This window comes from Vulpes lagopus, chromosome 12 (genome assembly GCF_018345385.1).
Source record: "Vulpes lagopus strain Blue_001 chromosome 12, ASM1834538v1, whole genome shotgun sequence".
Lineage (NCBI taxonomy): Eukaryota > Metazoa > Chordata > Mammalia > Carnivora > Canidae > Vulpes > Vulpes lagopus.
In genome coordinates, this window is record NC_054835.1 from 15,124,964 (window position 1) to 15,146,892 (window position 21,929).

General features: G+C 44.1%; 1 protein-coding gene across 2 annotated transcripts in view; it reads left to right on the top strand.

Annotated features, from left to right (window-relative positions):
* SMG6 (SMG6 nonsense mediated mRNA decay factor) overlaps positions 1–21,929 on the top strand; it is a 244,824-nt gene that overhangs the window by 97,123 nt on the left and 125,772 nt on the right. For both annotated transcript variants that reach the window (XM_041724719.1, XM_041724718.1), the window contains 2 exons: positions 13,009–13,125; positions 15,002–15,170. In XM_041724719.1, the coding sequence (XP_041580653.1) occupies positions 13,009–13,125; positions 15,002–15,170 (286 nt within the window). The remainder of the gene's footprint in view (positions 1–13,008; positions 13,126–15,001; positions 15,171–21,929) is intronic.

Consider the following 21,929-nt stretch of genomic DNA (forward strand, 5'->3'; position numbering starts at 1 on the left):
AGATTATAAAGCTTTGAGGAACTTATTAGAGTGAGTTGCTAGAGCAGAGCAGGATGAATGTGCAGATTTGGATATTCACAAGAAATCTACCCAAGAATTATGTCTAATCATTGACCTCATTTTTAAATACTGGCTCCTCAAGATTTGTTTGATGGCTCTAATCTTTGCATTCTAGAAGCTTCTCAGAAGGAGTCTAAGAGATCCTTCCTATCCTAGGTACCTCTGTGTCCTACCTTTCTCAGAATTGTCTTATTTTGGCATTGTTTGTAACCTCTATCATACTTTTTTTTTTTTCATTTATTTGAGACACAGAGAGAGAGGCAGAGACATCGGCAGAGGGAGAAGCAGGCCCAATGCAGGAAGCCCGATGGACTTGATCCTGGGACTCTGGGATCACGACCTGAGCCAAAGGCAGACGCTCAACCACTGAGCCATCCAGGCGTCCCTCTATCATACTCTTAAAAATGCTTCAGGAAGCCATAAAATGAAAACAAATTGAGTTAATCTGTTAAAATGGAAGCTGAGCACTTCTCTGCCCTTCTGCCTGCCCTATCAGAGGAGCTTTCTTCGAATCAGGTTGTCTGCAGGCATTATCTCTCATTAACTTTTACTTTAGGACACCCAAAGTGCTGCTGAAGCTTCATACTAACAATGACAGGTTTCAAGCTATTTGTCTAAATCAGCTGCCAAACCTGTCTACTCCATCAGAAGGGTTGTGGCTGTATTAATTCCTTCTCATTGTTGCAGCAAAGGTTTCCTTCTGGGTATGACTTTTAGGAAGCCTCCTTCACTTCTCTTCTCTACAATCCTAAATAATTTCTGACACAAGACACCCCAGGTCTCTTGATAGAATTCCCTAGGGACAGTTACCTGCTTGATGTAATTAAGAAGCTGCTACTCTTTTTTTTTTTTTTTTTTTTTTTTACTTCTCCTTTGCTTCCCCCAAACATTGTGAGAGAGGCAAGCCTCACAAAACCTGTGGTAATCAGTGTAAAAGCAGAAACTCTGTCCTTCAAGATTTACTTATAACTCTTCAGAAGAGATGCTGAAGATGCCCTCTTCCCCTGGGCCCCATCCCTGAGGGACTTAGCTGGTGCCAGCATGCCATTCTGCTTGTAGCAGCTCTTCTTGCCTAAGAGGGGATGTATATTTGAATAACCCTGGAATCAGGCAGGAAATTCTGAGTGACAAAAATATCAATCCAGAGACACAACTAAAGTGGAAATGGCCAGAGTATGTTTTGACTGGTTGCCTGCTGGCCCTTCCTCCCTCCTTCTCTCTCTGTCCCCACTCCACTTCTATCTTCCTCTCTCACCTCCCTCCCTCCCTTTTTGCCTGCCTGCCTTCTCCAGGAAATCTATAGGCGTACCATTTCTAAAATTGCATGGGTATTTTCTGGAAAAAACTAAGCACTTCTTTAGGAGTGTTTTCATTTTTCCTTGTAGAGAGCAGAAATGGTTTGCTGTCTGTCTTGCCAAGATGTTTTGATAAAGTCCTCAGGATACTTCTTGGCTCTAGACCTCCATATAAGGTGGAAGGTAAGCCAAGATGTCTTCTGGAGAAGGCCTGCTAGCACTTTTAGAGATCATTTTCTCACATTCGGAAGGTAGCAGTTGTGTTATAATGGTAATAGAGAGCTTTGGGATCAACCAGATCAAGGGTTTGATTCTCTACTCAGCCATTTGTCAGCTTGTGCGACCTTGATGAAGAAAGTTAACTTATCCTCTCTGAGGCTTTGTTTCCTTGTCTATAAACTGCGAATATCCATGCTAGTTAGCAAGGTTTTTCTGAGTGTCAAATTTATATTAGGCACTCAGATGTCCAGCTTTATCAAATCAGCGTCTAAGTTATGATCTTAAAATCTTAAATGATGAGTCAGATTGATGGCCTTTTAATGTCATTCCTCTCTTAAAAAAAAAAAAAACTTTTAACAGTTTTATTGAGATCTAATTGATTTGTATCAGACTATACATATGTAGAGTGTACAATTTGCTGAATTTTCCACATATGTATACATTTGTGAAACCATCACCACAGTCAAGATAGTGAACATATCCTTCACTCACAAAAATTTATTTGTGCCCCTTTGTAATCCTTTCTTTCCTGACCTTTCCTCCTAATCCCTAGGCAACCACTGATCTGCTTTCTGTCACTATAGAAGAGTTTGCATTTTCTATAATTTGACAGTATTTTCTTTCCCTCTGTCTCTGTCTTTTGGTCAGTCTTCTTTACTCCACAGTAATGATTTTGACATTTGTCCATGTTGTTGAACGATTCAGTAGTTTGTTCCTTTTTGTTGCTGAGTAGTCTTCCATTGTATGGATATACCACAATTTGTTTATCTATTCTCTTATTGATGGACAGTTGTTTTTTTTCTTTTTTTTTTTTCCAGTTTGGGGCTTTTATGAATAAAACTGCTACAAACATACAAGTGTAAATCTTTGTGTGGACTTATGATTTCATATTTCTTAAGTAAATCCCTAGGACTGGTATAACCAGCTCATTTGGTAAATAAGTGTTTTAACTTATTTTTTGTTTTAACTCTTTAAGAAACTTCCCAATTGTTTTCCAAAGAAGTTTGTGAGAACTCCCTGTACTCCATATCCTCAGCAACACTTGTTCTCTTTTTGGTTACAGCCATCCTAGTGGATATGGAGTTGTATTTGTGGCTTTGATTTCCCTAATGATTGATAATGTTGAGAATTTTATCAGAAGTACATGTTGAGCATGCACTTATTTGCCATCCATATATCTTCTTTGCTCACTTTTTTAAGTTGAAAGAGTTCTTTATATATTCTAGATAGTCCTTTGTCAGATAAGTGTTTTATAAATACTTTCTCCCAGGAAGAAAATTTTCTCTTTGGCTTCTCTTTTCATTTTTGTCTTTTGGAGAGAAGTGTTTGTTTGTTTTGATGAAGTTTTGTTTTTGTTTTTTTTTTTTAAACTTTAAACTTTGGTCTACAGATTTGTTGACAAAGAGATAGTTTCACATGGTATTGAAGCTAATATTCCAATTAAAGGAAAACTTCTTAATATACATCTTGACTAATAGTCCAAAGCATTGCACGCTGAAAATGCATAAGCAGTTTCATTTATGAAGAAAACAGTGCTAAGCAACATGTTTTAAGCAACTTTTTTCCTCCTGACTGTCCTTGTTTGAAGATAACACATACCACTGATTTGAGATTTATACCTTGCCTTATTTTTTGAGCAGCAAGAACATGTTTAAACAGATCACTTAGCTTCTGCAATTTGTTCTTCTTGTCATCTTTCTTCACTTTCTCATCACCTTCACTTTGTGCTGCTTGACATGGATTTTACTGATCCAGTGAGTCACAGCCTTGATAATGAAGTTCTCTTGTTTTACTCCTTATTCTTTAGACAAAAGTTCTGTCTTCAGTAAACTTTCCCTTCTTTTTTCTTATTTCCCTTTTGGTTGCCCCTGGCAATTTTTTGCTCAGTCCAGATGCCACAGTAGTCTCTAGTAGCTCAGTCCAGGCAGCACAAGATGGGAACAGGGGCTGTAGGATCTGTGCTGAATAATCAGCTAATTGGGAAAATGTCCCCAAAATGTCTAAGTAGCCCTGTTCTTTGTAAAAGAGAAACATTTCTGGAATCCTAGGTTAGATCTTTTTGGAGTTTACTTGTTTTGAACTTCATATTTTGAATTAAAGATTCACAGGAAGTTGTAAAAAAAAAAATATATATATATATGTATATATATATATATATACACATATACAGTGAGGTCCTGTCCCTTCATCCCTCCTTCCCTAATGTTAGCATCTTGTGTAACTTTAGTGCAACATCAATGTGATGAAATTGACTTTGGTACAATCCACAGACCCTACTCAGATTTTGCCAGTTACACATTTATACAGTTGCACGTTTGTGTGTATGTATAGTTCTATCCAGTTTTATCACACAGGTAGCTTCATGTAACTGCTACACAGTCCAGGAGCAGAACTGTTCCCTCACTGCAAAGCTCCCTCAGGCTACCTCTTTAGAAACATCCCTGGCCCCTCTGTTCTGTCTCTAAAATTACATTATTTCAAGAGTATTCTATACATGGGGTCACATAATATGTAACCTCTTGAAATTGGCTTTTTTTTTTTTTACTCCACATAATTCCTTGAAGGTCTATCCAAGTTATTGTATACATCACTTTTCTTTTTATGGCAGAGTAGTATTCTGTGCCGTGGATGTTCCACAGTCTGTTTAACTGTTCATCCATTGAAGGACATTTGGGTTGTTTCCAGTTTTAGTCCGTTATGAATAAAGCTGCCATGAACATTTGTGTACAGATTTCTGCGCACATAAGTTTTCATTTCTCTGCGATAAATGCCCAAGATAATTGCTGTATCATATCATAAGTACATTTTTAGCTTTAGAAGAAACTGCCAAACTTCTCCAGAATGGCTATGCCATTTTTACATTCCAGTCAGCTAGGGATGTATGATCCTGTTCCTCTGCATCCTCACTAGCTTGTTGGTATTGTGTTGTTACTGTTTTTTATATTAGCCATTCTGATAGATGTGTAGTGATGTCTTGCACTTTTAGCTTTCATTTCCCTAATGACTAACAATATTGAACATCTTTTCATGCGCTTATATTTCATCTGTTTATGATGAAATGTCTGCTCTGTCTTTTGTCCATTTTCTAATTAGATTGTTTTTCTCACCAGTGAGCTTTGAGAGTTCTTTATATCATTTAGATACCAGTCCTTTGTAGTTTACAAATACATTGCCCCAATTTGTAATTTGCCTTTTCATCCTCTTACATTGTTTTGCGGAACAAAAGTGTTTAATTTTTATGAGCTTCAGTATCTCAATTTTCCTTTTGTAAATTGTGCTTTTAGCATTAAGTCCAAAAATTTTTCACTTGGTCCTAGGTCCTGAGGACTTTCTTCAGTTTTTTTTCTAAAAGTTTTATGGTCTTCTGTTTTACATCTAAGTCTTTGATCCATTGTCACTTAATTTTTGTATAAGGTGCAAGACTTATGTCTGGGTTCACTTTTTGGCCTGTGGTTGTCTAATTGCTCTAGCACCATTTGTTGAAAAGGCTCTCCTTTCGGGGTACCTGAGTGGCTCAGCGGTTGAGTGGCTGCCTTTGGCTTAGGGCATGATCCCACAGTCCCAGAATCGAGTCCTGCATCAGGCTCCCTGCATGGAGCCTGCTTCTCCCTCTGCCTCTCTCTCTCTGTGTCTCTCATGAATAAGTGAATAAAATCTTTAAGAAAAAAGAAAAGGCTTTCCTTTCTTTGACTTAAAATAGGGAAGAGTGATTCTTCCCACTTTGTTATTCTGTTTCAGAATGGTTTTAACCATCCTAGGCCCTTTGCCTTTCCATATAAGTTTTAGAATAAGCTTGTCTTTGTCTACAAGAAACTTGGCTGAAATTTTGATAGTAATTGCATTAAACCTATAGGTCTGTGTGAGGAGAATTGCTTTCTGCAATATTGAGTCATCCAACTTATGAACATAGTAAATCTCTCCAGGTATTTAGGTCTTCTTTGATTTCTTCCATTGGTATTTTATAATTTTCAGCATAGAGATTCTGTACATATTTTGTTAGATTTAATATTGAAAATATCTAATATTTTATATGTAGGTTTTTTGTTTTCTTTGGTATTATAAATGGGATAGTGTTTTTATTAATTAATTTGTTTATTTAAAGATTTTAATTATCTGAGAGAGAGAGAGCATGCACTCACAAGTCTAGGAGTGGAGGGGGAGCGATGCAGAAGGAGAAGGAGAAGCAGATTCCCAACTGAGTGCAGGGAGCCCCACATGGAGCTCAATCCCAGGATCCTGGGATCATGACCTGAGCCAAAGGCAGATGCTTAACTGACTGAGCCACACAGGTGCCCCGAAATGGTATAGTGTTTTTAATTTTAGATTCCACATATGTGTTACCTTAGAGCTTTTTGTGCAGAACTATGGAGAGTTTCTGAGGTTTTCATGTTCATATAAAGGGCAGAGGAAGAGTTGGAGCTTGTAGCTTGAATCACAGGCATTTGAAAACCAAGTATGGGAATAGCATGGGTTCAAGAGATGACAGACTTGAATTCAAATCCCATCTCTGACACTTAATGGCTTTGTGACCTTGGGCGAGTCATTTAACTTCTTTTTTTTTTTTAATTTTATTTATTTATTCATGAGAGACAGAGAGAGAGGCAGAGACACAGGCAGAGGGAGAAGTAGGCTCCTGCAGGGAGCCTGATGTGGACTCAATCCCAGACCCTGAGATCACACCCTGAGCCGAAGGCAGACGCTCAACTACTGAGCTACCCAGGTGTCCCAAGTCATTTAACTTCTCTGTTTCCTTAACTGTCAGAGAGGGAAAATAATACCTCCTGTGCAAATCTTTTTTAAAGTTTTGAGATTTCACGTACACACACATAAATACACACACACACACACACACACACACACACACACACCCTCTCTTCTCTATGTGCCTAAAAGAAGTCTTAGTATATCTTAGTTATTATTTTAGGCCACAGTGGAATCATGTTGTTTTTGGTTAGGATTCACAAGTGAGAGGCATAGTGTACCTACTGTTGTGAACAGCATTCATGTTTTGAACCCCTTCATAGCGCTAATTTTCAAGGATGTGAAGTCTTGACATAGCTCTTGTCTTCAAGGGGCTTATAATTCTTTTGGGGAAACATGGTATATGTATAAGAATTCCAGGACAAGGTATCACTTGTTAAGTTCCAAATGTATGGGGCAGACCATGGGTGCATCAAAAGCTTTGTCTTCCTGAGTTTTGTTTTCCCTTTTGTATCCTGCTCAGTAAGGTGGCTTTGGGATGTTGTTGATGAGAGAATACATGGGGGTGGGAGGGAGTGTGTACAGATTTAGGGGAAGGGATTCATGTGGGAATATGTAATTAATTTTTATACTTTCCCCAGTAAACCATCTACTCTTTTTATGATGTCATGAGGGATTCCTTAATTTTGCAGCTGCTTCCTGATTACGTCAGAGAGGAGCCTCTCACCCCACAGCCTGGAGCTGCACTCTTGCAAGAATTGGAAACAAATGAAGTGCTGAATATCTAATGGCTTCCACAGGGAGAGCCAGTTCAGACTTCCCAGGCCTCCTTATGCAAGGTCTTCCTCAAATATTTCTGACCCCCTAAGGTGTCTTTGTTCTGGAAAGACAGGAGTGGCTCAGAGCCAAGTGGGTGGGAGTCTAGGGACTCCTGGATGCATACCTCCCTCACTCCAGGTGTTCTGCAATCCCAAACTTCTGCCCCTTTCCTGGACCCCCTTTGGTAGGTGTTATCCTTTTTGAGGTCTCAGGATCCTCTGAACCTGCTGAGATTATTGGTGAGAGTCTTTGGCCCCTTTCAGTGAATCCCTTACCTCCCACACACATCATTTCTACCTTCTGTTGATTTTCTTTCGGCAGTATTTCTCACATCTGTACACTTCTGTCCATTCCATCTTCTAGTTCCTGTAAGAAAGATATTACATTTACTTGGCATTATAAAATTTATGAAGTATACTACATATAATATCTCTCCGTTCAAACGAGTTCATGCCGTCTTGGATTCCCAACCAGACTCCCTTCCTATTATATTTTTCCAGCTACCCTAATCCATCCTAAATGTTTTAACTACATTAATCTTTATAAAATACTCACCTGTATTTCATTTGGAAATTTTGAGCGGGTACCCTCCTTACTACCTGCCGAGTCAGGTCTGTGTTCCTTGCTTTGACATCACAGGCCCAGTGCTTTGTGGTCCCTGTCATATGGCACACTGGTGCATTGTTTGAGTGTGGGAGTGTGCTTGGTGTGCCCCTACCTGCATGGCCTCCTTAGCAACACTCAGTCTCTCCTTCATCCTGCCAGTTCCATCTCTGTTTTTTGCAGCCTTGCTCAGGAGTACTTTCTTCTGTGAAACGTTTTCTCCTATACCCTAGCTGGAAATGATTTTTTTCCCCCTCTGGTGAAAGAAAGTATCTTACTTTCATCTTCCTTGAATTGTAGTTATTTAAGTCTGTGTATTCTTCCTGTCTTCCTCATTAGATTATCATCTTCTTACGGATGGATCCTATTTTCCATTATGCCCTCCACCATTGGGATGAATAAATAACTTTGGAACTAATGAGAGAGATCACTTTGTTGGGCTGAGATTTCCTTTGCCTTCACATCTACCCACTAAAAAAAGTCAGAGTTTTACAATCCTAGAAAATCCAAAAGGAGTAGCAAGCATGACAGTAGGGGCTCTTAGAGAGGAAACACTACCTTTCAGGCTCCTCTGAAACAAGCTCCTCTGTTTTGTTGTGGCTATACCCTCTTTGGGGATATGTCATTCATGACCGGCCTTCTGTCAGCCTGTGTTCTGCCTTTATGTATGAATAATTTGCTTGGGTGTATTAGTGCCTGATTTTTCTGATGCATTCATTTTACTTCCCAGGGAATACAGTCATGCCTTGATGGCATGGACATCTCTGCCGTTGCTCTGAGATTTTATCTGGCTCTTATACAATGACTGCCTCTTCCACCCCACTTCAGTCAGTAACTGCCATAGGGAACTCTGTAGTCCAAACAGCAGCAGTTGAAAGATGCTCTCACTGCCCACTTCCTGTAGACAAGGAGGTTTTGGTGGGCTGCTCAGGAACTATGCCAACCCTGTGTCTGACTGGTGACTGACTCATGAGAAAGCAGCCTTATGTCTGAAAGATAAGAGCCAACAAATCGCCTCCAGGTGGTGTTAGTTTGGAGGTGACTGACCATTCATTTCCTGTCTTTGGGAGGAGCTGGTGGGGAGGGAGTCAGTGAATAAAGTGGTCTTGCCTGCATTTTTCTCCAGCTATTAGTGAAACAGCTGACCAAATAGTTGGTTCTCTCTCCTGGAATGGCTAGTGGACCCCAGTGTCTTCTGAATCCCTCCGCTACTGTCAGGGTACCAGACTTCTGTGTCATCCATCCTGTGTCTCCCCTTTAGCACTCTTGTCATCCTCTTGCCAGGAAGCAGGCTGTGTGCATCAGGGAAACTGCTCGTTTCATTGCTGCCAGATTTTTCTGTGTCCAGCCAAACCTCATCCCTGCTGATACTGGTTGCCTCCAATTCTCTCCCTGACCCAGGAGTTAATCAGAAGTGAGGGTTCTGAACCACTGTCCCTTGGCTAGACAAAGAGGGTCCAGGCAGGTGGGCCTGCCTCTTCTCTCTTCCTGCCCCCTCTCCCTCCTCCTGCCTCATTCCCATTTCCTGCAGGAGGTTGCTTTGCCATCCTGGAGCCGTCAAGCACAGCTTTGCTTTGGCAGCACCGTCTCGCATACACTGGTGGGAGAGGGGACGTGTTTATCACTTTTCCTGGAGATTATCTGTTTAAGCACTTCTCTGACAGTTACAATAACAAGGGCAGTGTGTTGTGTTTCCCAGCAGAAGGACACTTGCTGTTGAAAGATGTATAGCACTAATTAGAAATACATAACATCCGGCCACATGGCAGCCTTCTCCCGGCCGCTCCGTTTCCTGATTTCATACAACTTTGACGACAGTTGGTTTATGTTTTCCATGAATATGTTCTCAGAAAAATGAGAAAGTCTCCCCATTAGATAGGAGTGAGAAGAATATTTCTGCCTGAGTAGTTATTTGGGCATAGGAATAGTGGGAGCTCTGGTCACCTGGCCATCTGAGAGCATGTGGGAAAGCGCAGAATCAAGTTCAGACCTCAGGTGACTTTCTTGGTAAGAAATATTTCCATCTGACTTGCCTAGCCAAAACCATCCCCCTAAACCCTTGAGCAAGCCTGCTTTTGGAAAGAAGGGGAAAGGCTGTTTCACAGTGTTAATGAGTTCCTCAGCTCATGTCAGGCTCCTGCTACCTGACACAAAGCCAGAGGAACCCAGGCAAATACCAAGGCAAACAATGCTTTTTCCTTCCCCACCCCACATCATTTGTTGGTCTGACCCAGCCCAACTCTAGGGATATATATGGGCATTTGTCAGACTAGGGCCAGTTTCCTAGCTCTAGCCCCAGAGTGGGTGGACTCTGGGAATTTGGATGTTGTTTTCCAACTTACTAATATGAAAGTGAATACTTTTAAAGGAGTGGCATCTTATGGCTTCTAGCCTACAGAAACCAAAGTGAGGCGAAGAGTATCTCCAAAGATGCCATAACACTTAATGTTGTACTCACTGGAGGCACTGGGTCTGAGTTACCATGGTTACTTAGGTAAATAGCAGTTTTTTCCATCCAATTGAAAGGTCCTAAGGTTGCAGGGACTCTTTTATTTGTAGCTGTGTTCTCCATAATACCCAGCACAGGGTGAGGCACACTATAGATGTTCAGTATGTGCTTGTGGTACCGCTGAGCATGGACAAGGAAGGGCTCCTGAAAAGTACTCCCTATGATGTGGTCAGAAGGCAGACTGAGACCCAGGCATTCTAACCCCCGTAAAACTGTGATACACTACCTGCTCGATTAGGCAGAATGGCTTAGTGCTTGCACATCTCCAGACCCTCGCCAGGAATAGAGAGACAGGAGGAGGTAAAGGTTTGAGGTGACATAACTGTGGCTAAGAATGGAACATTCATGAAGCTGCCTTTTCAGCTGCTGCTGAGACATAGTCGAGTCCTTCCACACTTAAAGCAAAGAGGCTCCAGTTGTTACTACCCTGCCTGGCTCCCAGACCTTATCACAGGAGGCTTTAAAAAGGAGCCAACCTGGGGGCGCCTGGGTAGTGCAATTGGTTAAGTGTCAGACTCTTGGTTTTGGCTCAGGTCATGATCTCACAGTCATGGGATCAAGCCCCACATCGTCCTCCTTGCTCAGCGTGGAGTTTGCTTGGGACTCTCTCCCTCTGCCCCTCTCTGCCTGCATGCTCACATGCGTGCTCTCTCTCTTTCTTAGATAAATAAATCTTTAAGAAAAAAAGAAAGGAAAGGAAAGGGAAACGGAAACAGAAAGGAGGAAGAAAGAAAAGAGTCAACCTGAACTCTGCAGAGGCCACAGGTGTCATTGTTTTTAAGCAGTTCATTCTCCCCTTTGAACCCTGGTCACAGCTTTGCACTCTGGGAAGTAGCCTCACCTAAAATTGCCATTTGTCATAAAAATAGAAATGGGCTTGGTGGAACTAATCTCCCTTTGCCCCATCTTATCCATATTCAGGTTAGTGAGAGTATCTTATTGTAGTTTTGGGCTTCTCAAAATGCCAATCTCCTTGAGCTAGGTCACCCCCCTTCCATACCTTCTCAGAGCCTTCTGTGTGCAGGTAACTTATGCCCAAGATTCCCAGTTGATAAGGGGTCACTAATGTCAGCTACCAGGATGTGGCCTCCCTTATCCTATTCTAGCTTTTTCTTTTTTGGACTTACTCCCCCATTCTGGGCTGGCCTCATTGCTAATTAGAAGCAGGCTACTGGCAGCACTTGGCAAGGCCTGTCTGAGCTGGGGCAGTACAGACAGTGATGCTGCCCATAGTAAGGTGTGCCGGGGAAAAGTTGCCATTTTTCTTTTGATGGCATACACATCCTCCCCTTCCCTGCTTTCTACCCTTTCCCCTCTTGGTTCTTGGATGCTTGTATCTTGTCTCCCTAGCAGAGGTTTAGGGCCTTACCAGAAGAAGGAGAGTGGTGACCTATTCTAATCACATGGATTGTTACCACTTCCTTACTGCTTGCCACAATTGAGTTGGAAAGTTAGAGGGTGACATTTGGGACCAGTGGGCATCTGGAAGGATGGCAGGAAAGCCACAACAGACGAATAGTTTGCTACACTGATGCTATTCATATGTTGGGACCTTCTGAGCAGCAGCTTGTTCCTTCTCACTCCTAGGGCTCTCTAAAGTGGTTTGGGGCTGGCTTTGTATACTCCAGTCATGTTTGCTACTGCGGCCAAGGCGGTTAAGAATAATTGTGGTTGTGAGCATCTCCTGGAGTAAAGACTTCAATTAGGCCCTATTGACAAGACTAGTGTCAATGAGGAGAGAGGCAGGAGTGCTTTCCTCTAGCTGTTGAGGTTAACACGCAAACAGGCATAGAGATCAAACATATGGCTAATTATCCTTTTAACCCGTGGAGATTCTGAGGGTTCATTCTCCTGTGGGAAGGAGGGAATTAACATATTAGTTGATGTCAGAGCAAGTGACCGGGCACCTGATTCCATCTCCTGTGCATATTAGGTATCTCCTTCTCTAAGGCTGCAGTTAGACTGCTGCCCTCTGTCACCAATTCCTCTCAAGTCTGGATCAAGTGGCTATTAGAGCGGGCCACTGACAAGGAGTAGGTAGAGACAGCATTTTGAGAGTATATATTGTAGCTTCTGCCAAAGAATAGCTGTGGCCACCACCAAGGTAGCTTCTTTCGCTGACCTGCAGCCAGAAGGAAGTTAGCCAGGCTGAGAAAGTGAGGAGGAGACGTTGCTGGTATTGGGAGCCAGATTTATTTTCTAGCCCTAGGGGAAAGAATTTGTGAAGGTAAAAAGTACCATTGGTTAAGTGCTTATTATGTGCCCATTCTCCTATGTAAAAGTAGCTCATTCAGTGAAAATAGGTTATTTGTAAGTGGAGGAGTGACAGGAGGTAAGGATGGAACGAAAAGTTAGTGATTCAAGAAGATAACTTAAATTTGTACTTTTGTGATTTTAATTTATGTTTGTACTCCTGCTACCTATATATTAGAGAGACTGAGTTAGTTAAACATGACTTCTTGTTACTATAGTTTAACATTACTAGTAGCCAACTAGATACAGAGAGCATATAGTTCTGGCTCAAACTGTCCACCTTGGAGTGACTGGTCCTGGGGAAGTGATGCAGAATTTACACAGGGGATCCCTATGATAATGTTATCAAGTACTTACCCATACACTAGCCATTGTGGTAAGTGCTTCATGTGCATTATTTTATTTCACATTATGATTACACTTTGAGAGAAGAAATAGTAGTACCTCCAGTCTTAGATGAGGAAAGGGAGTTCAGTGACCTGACCAAGGACGTGCACCTAGTAAGGTAGAGAAGAGGGCACTGATAGAGTTTCATTTGCCTCTTTTCAGACTGCTTCTCGGAGGAGTGTCGCTCTGTGATCCAGGAGCAAGCCACAGCACTGGGCTTGGCCATGTTTTCTCTCCTGGTGCGGCGCTGCACCTACTTACTTAAGGAGTCTGCCAAAGGTAAGCAGATGAGGAACCCCCCAACTGCTGGCCTTTTCCCTGCCTGGGTCCCGTGCAGACAAGTTCACAGTGCCACCTTGCCTTCTCAGCATCTCTTCCCTCTACTTGATGTTCTTCCTCTTCCCAGTACCCCACCTTCCTCTGCCCACCTAACCAGCCCTAGCTCCTCTTGCATTCCATTTACCTCTTGGGGGCACTGTCCCCTCCCCCTTTTCTCTAATAGTTGAGATTTTCACTGTACCTATGAGCTACTGCGGGTTCCTGCAACATTAGAAAACCAGCAAAGAGCATTTCCTTTTTTGTTCAAATTGATATTTTGGTTTCCCCCCTCTATCTCTGTGTCCCTCTTCGGTACTGGCGGGTGTTGTAACCACTGTGGACCAGCCACCTTGGACAACTCACTGAACCAGATCAGGGGCTGTTTTTTTTTTTTTTTTTTTTAATTTTTTTTTATTATTTATTTATGATAGTCATACAGAGAGAGAGAGAGAGGGGCAGAGACACAGGCAGAGGGAGAAGCAGGCTCCATGCACCGGGAGCCTGACGTGGGATTTGATCCCGGGTCTCCAGGATTGCGCCCTGGGCCAAAGGCAGGCGCCAAACCGCTGTGCCACCCAGGGATCCCTTTTTTTTTTTTAATTTTTTAAAATTATTTATTTATGATAGTCATACAGAGAGAGAGAGAGAGGCAGAGACACAGGCAGAGGGAGAAGCAGTAGCAGGGGCTGTTTTTTAACCTTTGAGTTGCTCCGCATCCCCGTATGCATTAAGGTTGCCTTTAGAAATCTAATCCTGCCTGCTGAGCCGGGTAAAGTAGGGCTAAAGGTTGCCCCTTTCTCTTAGGTCCTAGACCAATATTGGTGAGTATAGAGGCCCCTCTATTGTCTCCCTGCCACTTCAACTTTGTGAATGCCTCCAGACTGCAGCTGCCATATTGTGGAGGGAGGGTTGAGGTAACTTTTTATTTTGAAACAATTTCAAACTTACAGGAATGTTGCAAGAATAATACAAAGAACTCTTATATACCCTTCACCCAGATTCCCCATTTGTTAACATTTTACTGTAGTTTCTTTAAGTTCTCTTTCCCTACACATGCATATACTTATGCTTATTTTTGTTCTGAACCATTTGATTGTGAGTTGTAGACATGGTAGCCCTTTACCCCCCAAATAGTTGACTGAATATTTCCAAATAACAAGGACATTCCTTTACATGACAGCACAGTTATCAAAATCAGGAGGCCAACATTGATAACAGTACTGTTGTTGAATCTGCAGACTTTACTGAGTTTGTACCTGTTGTCCTAAAAAAAAGTCATTTTCTGGTCTAGGACCCACGCCAGGATCAAGCAATGCAATTTAGGTGCTGTGTCCCTTTAGTTTCCTGCAATCTTGCCCTGAATGGTTTCTTCAGTGGTTTCTCAAGTCTTTGTCTTTCATGACCTTGACATTTTTGAAGCAAATGCATACATGCATACGCCACTTATTTTGTTGAATGTCCCCCAGTTTGGGTTTCTCTAATATTTCCTCATGGTCAAATTCGGGTTATTTTGGCGGGAACTCTAGTGCCATCTCAGTGCCATGCTGAAGGAAAGCTAAAGAGGGGGTGGTGGCCAGAGGCCTGAGTGGCGACTTTGGCCAGGCCACAGGTGGAGCAGAAAGAGCTGTCTGCAGGGGCAGACCCAGTGCACTGGTTCTCTCTTTGTCCTGCTTTTCAGAATCCTCTTAGGTGCTGGCACCTGTCCTCCGCCTCTGGGTCCAGCCTTCCTGTGGACTTGGTCTCCCTTCCCTAAGAGCTTGCTGCCGTCCCAGCGCCCCAGGCCTCACTCCTGGGCCACAGCAGACCTAGGCCCAGCTCTCACCCTTTGCCTCTGCAGCTCATCTGTCCTCCCCTGAGGACGAGGATGACCAAGATGACATCAAGGTGTCTTCCTTCGTCCCGGACCTGAAGGAACTGCTCCCCAGTGTGAAAGTCTGGTCAGATTGGATGCTTGGCTACCCAGACACCTGGAATCCTCCACCCACATCCCTGGACCTGCCCTCACAGTGAGTTGGTGCTGCTGGCCTCAGCCCACCTGTGCTCCCACAGCCTCCTTCTTGGTCCTCTTTGTTTTTCCTACCTGCCGCCTGCTTGTTCCTCTCTTCCCTCCTCATTTAAACTTAACTTTTTCACTTCCTTCAACACCGTCCATGTCCTCTGATGATCTCAGCTGTTTTTCCCTGCTGTCTGGTCTGTTCCTCCTCCTCTGTCCTTCTCTGTCATTCCATAGTTTGCTCTATTTTGTCCTTTGTCCTTGCTCTTGCTCCCTTGCTCTCACTTCGTGCTGCTTGTGCCCATCGTCTCTGCAGCTGCCTGTCTGGGCACCCGTTGCTGTGAGGGGAAGGCCTTGTCTCCTACTCTACCTTTCAGTTAATCTCCATGCATCCTTCAGGGTGCGTCCTGCTGCCGCTTGTGCTGCCTTCTACACTCTGCTTGGGCCTTCCTCTCACACACTGAAATGTGTGAGGAGGGTAAATGTGCACACCTCTCTCTTCCACTCACTTCATTTCCCATCTCCCCATCTCTGTGAGTCAGTGTGCTCTCTGTCAGAGCATTTTAGATATGGGGTTTGTTGGTCTAGGGGTACATGTGTCTGCCTGGGTGCGTTTGCATAGATCTGTGTATATGTTTATGTGACTTTTTTTTTTCTTTTTTAAATTCTGGTAAAATATATATGTAACAAAATTTGTCATCCTAACCATTTTTAAATATACAATTCAGTGGCATATTATATTTACATAGATGTTAACCATGCATGGCTTGCTTGCTTGCCTCTTTCTAGATTGATTGATTGATCGATTGATTTGAGAGTGTGTGTGAGTGGGGGGAGGGACAAAGGGAGAGGAGACAAGCAGACTCCCTGCTGAGTGGGGAGCCCAACTCTGTGCTCCACCCCAGGACCCTGAGCTGAAACCAGGAGTCGGATGCTCAGCCATTTGAGCCACCCAAGTGCTCACCACACATGGCTGTTTCTTACGTCCATATCTGTGTATAGGTTCTACCTCTGTGTGTGCCTCTTTGGCTCTGGTTGTCTCTCTGTGTCAGAGGGTCTGTGTGTGTCTGTCTAGGGATTTATCTAAGGATCTTTGGTGTACCTGTTTGTGTCTGTCCATGTATATGTGTCCATGTGTTTCTGTGTGCTGTGTCCATATCTGTGTCTATGTCTCTTTCTATCCTTGGGTGTAGGGATCTTTTTGCAACATTCATGTGTCTCCATGGGGGGTCTGTTTCAGTTTGTGTCTCTGTCCATATCCTTGTCTGTCTGTGTCTCTCTCTGATTCTGGGTCCATGTCAGTCTGTGTGTGCTTTGGCCCTATCCATGTCTCTATGTGTGGGACTGAGTCCTGTAAGGGTGTATATGTATGTTCTTGACTATCCGTGTCCACGTTTGTCATGACCATGTCACTTTGTGCCAGTCTGCATTTCTCTATTGGAAAGGGAAGTATTGTGTATGCCAGTCTGCCTGTATTGACCTACCTCTGCCTGCCTCATCTGTCTCTCCCTGCCTGCGTCACCTAGGCCTGCCTGCCTGCCTCTGCGTATCTTGGTGTGTTACTGCCTGTCTGCCTGCCTCTGATATTTGTGTGTATCTGTATCGGGTCAGCAAACTATGGCCCAGGAGCTAAGAATGGTTTACATTTTTAAATGGTTTTAAAAAATCAAAAGAATAATATTTCATGACTTGTGAAAATCATTAAGAAAGTCAAATTTCAGTGTCCATGAGATCATATTGGAGCACAGCTGGGCTTACTTGTTTACACTTTGTCTATGGCTGCTTTCACACTGCAGCAGTAGAGCCGAGTAGTCACAATAGAGATGTTACAGTTTGCAGAGCCTAAAATGTTTACTTTCTAGCCCTTTGCAGAATATTTGCTGGCTCCTGGTCTATATGCATCCCATTCTTTTCTTGTGTTAGTGTCACTGTGTGTGTGTGTTCATGTTTGCACTATAGTTTCTTAATGTGTGTGCATTTTGGCGCCCATCTCTGGTCAACTCTGTTGATTTTCCATCTCTCTCCTTCCCTCTGCCTCTCTCTTCCTGTCTCTGTCTCTTTCCCCTTTACCTTTCTCTTTCTCTCGCCTCTACCCCCTCTCACCCCCCCGCCCCGTGCTATTTTGTGGTGTCTGGCAGGTGCAGTGTCCTCAGCTCCTTTAGGCTCTGTGGGGTATATGTATGTGTGTTTGAGATGCCCAGCATTTCATCATTCTTCTTTGGTGCTCTCCCCTGGGAGGGGCACATACTGGAGGGCAGAGTATGGGGACCTAGGCTGCTGCCGATAGCACTTCTCTGGGCCAGGGGCTTCTCTCAACTCATGGGTGACCCACAGAGGGAAGGCTGCAGGAGAGATTTCTGGCCAGTAGTTTATTGACCTTTCTGTGTGGACTGTCTGCCTCTTTCCCCCTTTTCTTCCTCAAATTTCTTCCCTGTTCCTCATGCCAAGAAGCTCCCCTGGACTGTCAAGCCCTCTCTCCCCATTCCCTCTCAGCTCTAGCTCTGTAACTGTGGGTGATGCTCACGGCATCAAACAGTTTTCTGCATCCTCCCATGAACCTTCCTAGGCTGAGGCTTTAGGAGCCACGGTTGACCCCTCAGCCAGGCAGCTGGGGCCACACAAAGGAATGGACTGATCTGCTGGCTTAGGGGCAGCTGTTTTCTGGCAGTGTTCCCTAAAGAGTTAACATGGACAGCCTCAAACTTTTCAGGCTGTTAATCTATAATGCCGACTAGGCAATTTGCAGATTTGGAAAGAAACTGACAAGGAAGGTCTCCTCTCCAAGTATCTGAAGCCACTGCTTCTGAGCCTGCACAGGGGTCACAGAGTGTTCCTCCCTTCCTCTTGGGGTGGGGAGGCAGACCATCTGTCCCTGGAGCTTGGGCCTTCCCTGGGTCACCTCACCTCACAACCACAGGTCTCTTAGATATGGTCCACCCAGCCCCTGTTTGTCCATATTCTGGCCATCAGTCCTGTTAACTCTCTTCTGTGACCCGTCTCCCTCTATCCCTCCTCCCTCTCCCACTCCCTTTGGCTTTTGTTTGGCTGAGGAAATGGAAAGCTCACACAGGAAGTGCTGGGCCTCATTTGCTTGAGGTGCTGAGTCTGTTTTCTCTTTGGATACTGTAGCAAATGACCCATTGCTGGCATATGCAAGCTGCTGCCCATCTTTGGGCAAGGATTCAATGTGCAGCTGGGCACATGGTCCAAGCTACAGCCATCCCCAGCTAGGCTTCACCTCCAAGGCTACAGAGAGGCAGAGGGGGTTGGGACATTGAACAAATTTACTTTTTCTTTTCAGACTGTTCTTCCCAGGGAGAGCACATATGACCAAATAATCTATTGAATCTGATTGGCTAGGTAAACAAGTTCCTTTATAGCTGTGGGCACCACTGAGGAATCTGGTATAGGCCAGAGCAGCCAGCATGGTAGAGAATGGAGTCGAGTCCCCTTCTGCACTCTCTCTACAATCACGATCAGCAGCTGGTTGTTTCTGGAATGCATGTTTAAACATAAAGGAGGATCTTTGCTGTCCTGGGGCCTGACCACAAGACATGGTGGTGGTTTGAGGGCTAGGGCCTCTGTTGGACAGAGCAAAACCTGGCCTGACCACCACTGAGGGTAGTCCCACCTCATAGCTGTCAGAGCCAAGTGCTGGAAAAGTGGAATGAGAATTTACCACCTTCCTTTCCAGTTTCTCATATAGCTGCCTAACATTTACTGAGTAGATACTGTGGTTGAGAGATTGGCAAGGTGTGGTGGTTTGGTGGATCTCAAAGTGGCCTCTTAAGCTCACTGATATTCATACTCTGGAGTCTTTTCTTTTAAGTCCATTGGGAATAACATCCTCCAAATAGTTCAGTAATGTCAGAACAGTAATCCTTGTGACACTCCTAAGGTTCTTGTGCTGATCTTCATTTTGGAGGGTTTAAGAATGCTCTCAAGAGAGTAGGAAGGAAATGGCTTCTACTTAACATCTCTCCTATGCATGTTTTCATTGGTTTTTGGCTGCATTTGTTCTCTGCAAAGACGGATCCATCAATGATCATAAAATAAGGTGATCAGATAGCTTACATTTCCTTTTTTTTTTTTTAATATTTTATTTATTTATTTATTTGACAGAGAGAGAGAGAGAGAGACAGCACACAGGTAGGCAGAGTAGCAATCAAAGGGAGAGGGAGAAGCTGGTTCCCCACTGAGCAGGGAGCCTGACTTGGGGCTCAATCCCAGGACCCTGGGATCATGACCTGACCTGAAGACAGAAGACCTGACCTGAAGACGCTTAACCAATTGAGCCATCCAGGTGCCCCGATAGCTTACATTTCAATTTGCTTCTCCTCCAGAAACCCTCACTCTCAGATTGTCTCCCTGACACACTTGGACCCTTATTTCATCCAGCTCCCTTCATTCTGTCTTTCGTTTCATTACCTTCTTGTACAGTTACAGAATCATTCCAAAGCTTTCCTAGGGGAATTCCAGAGCTCATCATTAGTTTCCTTGGTTCTCTCCTTTTTTGCCCGTATTTTTCTTCTTGTCAAATCTACATTTCCTAGGCACTAGTAGCCACTTAAGCAGATGCGAAGCACATAGGATGATGATGACAGGACATCACCAATACCACAGAGTGATAGGGGCAGGATTTCAGGGCCATTAGTGCCTTCCCACACAGTGGTCATCATAGGTATGTGTTTTGGAGTCAGCAAGTAAGTAGGTCGACTTCCCATTTGTACCTGTAATAGGATGGCTTTATAGCCCAGGAGATTCTAGTACAGGGGATTGTAGCAGGGTATGGAAAATTGCCTTGGGCTGCGGTAAAAGACAGTGTAGTGTGCTTTGGTCTATTTAGAACAGACTACAATCTGTTTGAAGGGACCATCTACTTGTGGGGTGTGAGGGAGGAGTGAGGAACATGGTTTCTACACTAGGCCTTTCATTAGGAGGGAGAGATAGCTACTTCCCACTTTACCAAGTGAGCACGAAGCTGTGAATGTTAGGTGATGGAGAGTTGCAGAGCAACAGGCTTTCACGAGCCTAAGCATAGTCACCCCTCACATCCTGGGACCTTTGGCAAGCTAGGGCAGTGGGACAGCCTACCTCATTTCATAGTCTCTGCTGAAGCCAAATCTTCCCTCATCTTGATCTCTAGTTCTCAGTAAGTGAAAGAGTCAGGGGACTTTGAGAACATCCAAACCTAGCCCAGCTGTGGCAGTTGGTTTATTGCTTTCAGCTGGTACTTGAACCCAGGTCCTGGTCTTGGAGGCTTTCCCAGGTTTAATCCCCAGAGCTTTCTCTGCAGCTGTATGACACTGCGCTGACCCCGAATGAGGATAGGAAAATAGAACCAGTGCCAAGCCAGAGTCTCTTTTTCATTTGGAGTCTGGCTGTCTGCCCATGACCAGGGTTACATAATGGGAAACATAGCTGGGGCTCTGGAGAGCCCGCGTTTCACCAGGCTGCCCAGACCTTCACATTCTGATGCTATATATCTTCCTAATTGTAGCTCGGATGCATTTATCACACTGTTGGATTGGAGTACTGTTAAAAAAAAAGAAGAAGAAGAAGAAGAAGAAGAAAAAAAAAAAACCCTCCAGAAATTCCTGGACTTGCTACTTTTCCATGGCTTGTCTTGTATAGTCTACAGAGCATGCTGGAAAAGGCTTGTAGGGAACCCTCTGAGTGCTGTCACATAGGGAGACATAGGGATATATAGGGAGTATGCAGTAAGCTGATTTCCTCAGGGAGCCTACATGTGTTGACCCTGTAGACGAGATAGAAATTCTTGAGTTAAAAAACAGCTAGTTCACTCACCCTCACAGGGCAGCTCTGAAAATAAGAACTAATCCAAAGTCTAATCGGCACCCCTTCAAGGACGCTTAATACGTCTTCCCAAAAGGGCATTTTAGGAGGTCACTAAGTAATAGTCCATCAGCACTTCCCTGAAGGAAGTGGTGGTGACTGTGGGAAGCCCCTTTGCTACCCTGGCTCCCCACCCAGTCTCCCTGGCTCCGGGTTGGGGCGTCAGCACTACAGCCTGGCACCAGGGGGTTCCTCTTCCTCCAAGTGCTGAGTGTGAGACACACGTGATCTCTCTCACAACAGGAGCCTCTGTCCCCTCCCAACTCCTCTCACAGGACTTGTGAGAGGAAGGGGTGTTGGCCTAAGGCTCCAGTCTGACCCCAACAGGGTACAGCAGCTGACCCCAGGGAGCGTACTTTCCAGCTCTAGGCTGAGGTTATTTGGGTCCAGTGTGTGCTAAACTAAGAAGACGTGTTGGAGTGGTTACAGCTAAAAATTTAGAAAGGCAGGAACCGTGAGAATCCGCACCAGGGAGCCCGCCGAGGGCTCCACTCATGCCGTGGAGATGTTGAGGTCCCCTGGGGGCTGCTCTTTCCCAAACACACAGTGCTGATGGGTTTAACACACCATAGTGATGCAACAGAGGCTATATGTGTTGAATGTAGCTTGGGAAAACTGCAATCACATATGGCACTGACCTAGATAGAGGTTGAGGGAGGCACAGTAGAGGTACTTGAGAAATCCTGGAATGAGGTTACTGTGACCTGTTGTTGGCCAAAAGGCTACAGCTGTAATGCTTAGAACATGAAGAAGTTTATGTTCTTGGAGTAGTGCAGGGTGACTGGGCTTCAGAATTCGATTTGCCCTATGGGGCAGAATTAATTCACGTTGGACACTTTCCCAAGGGCCCACATTGACTTGTTTGTTTAAACTAGAAAGGCAGAAGGGATTCTCCTTTACTGAGTCTTCTGTTCTT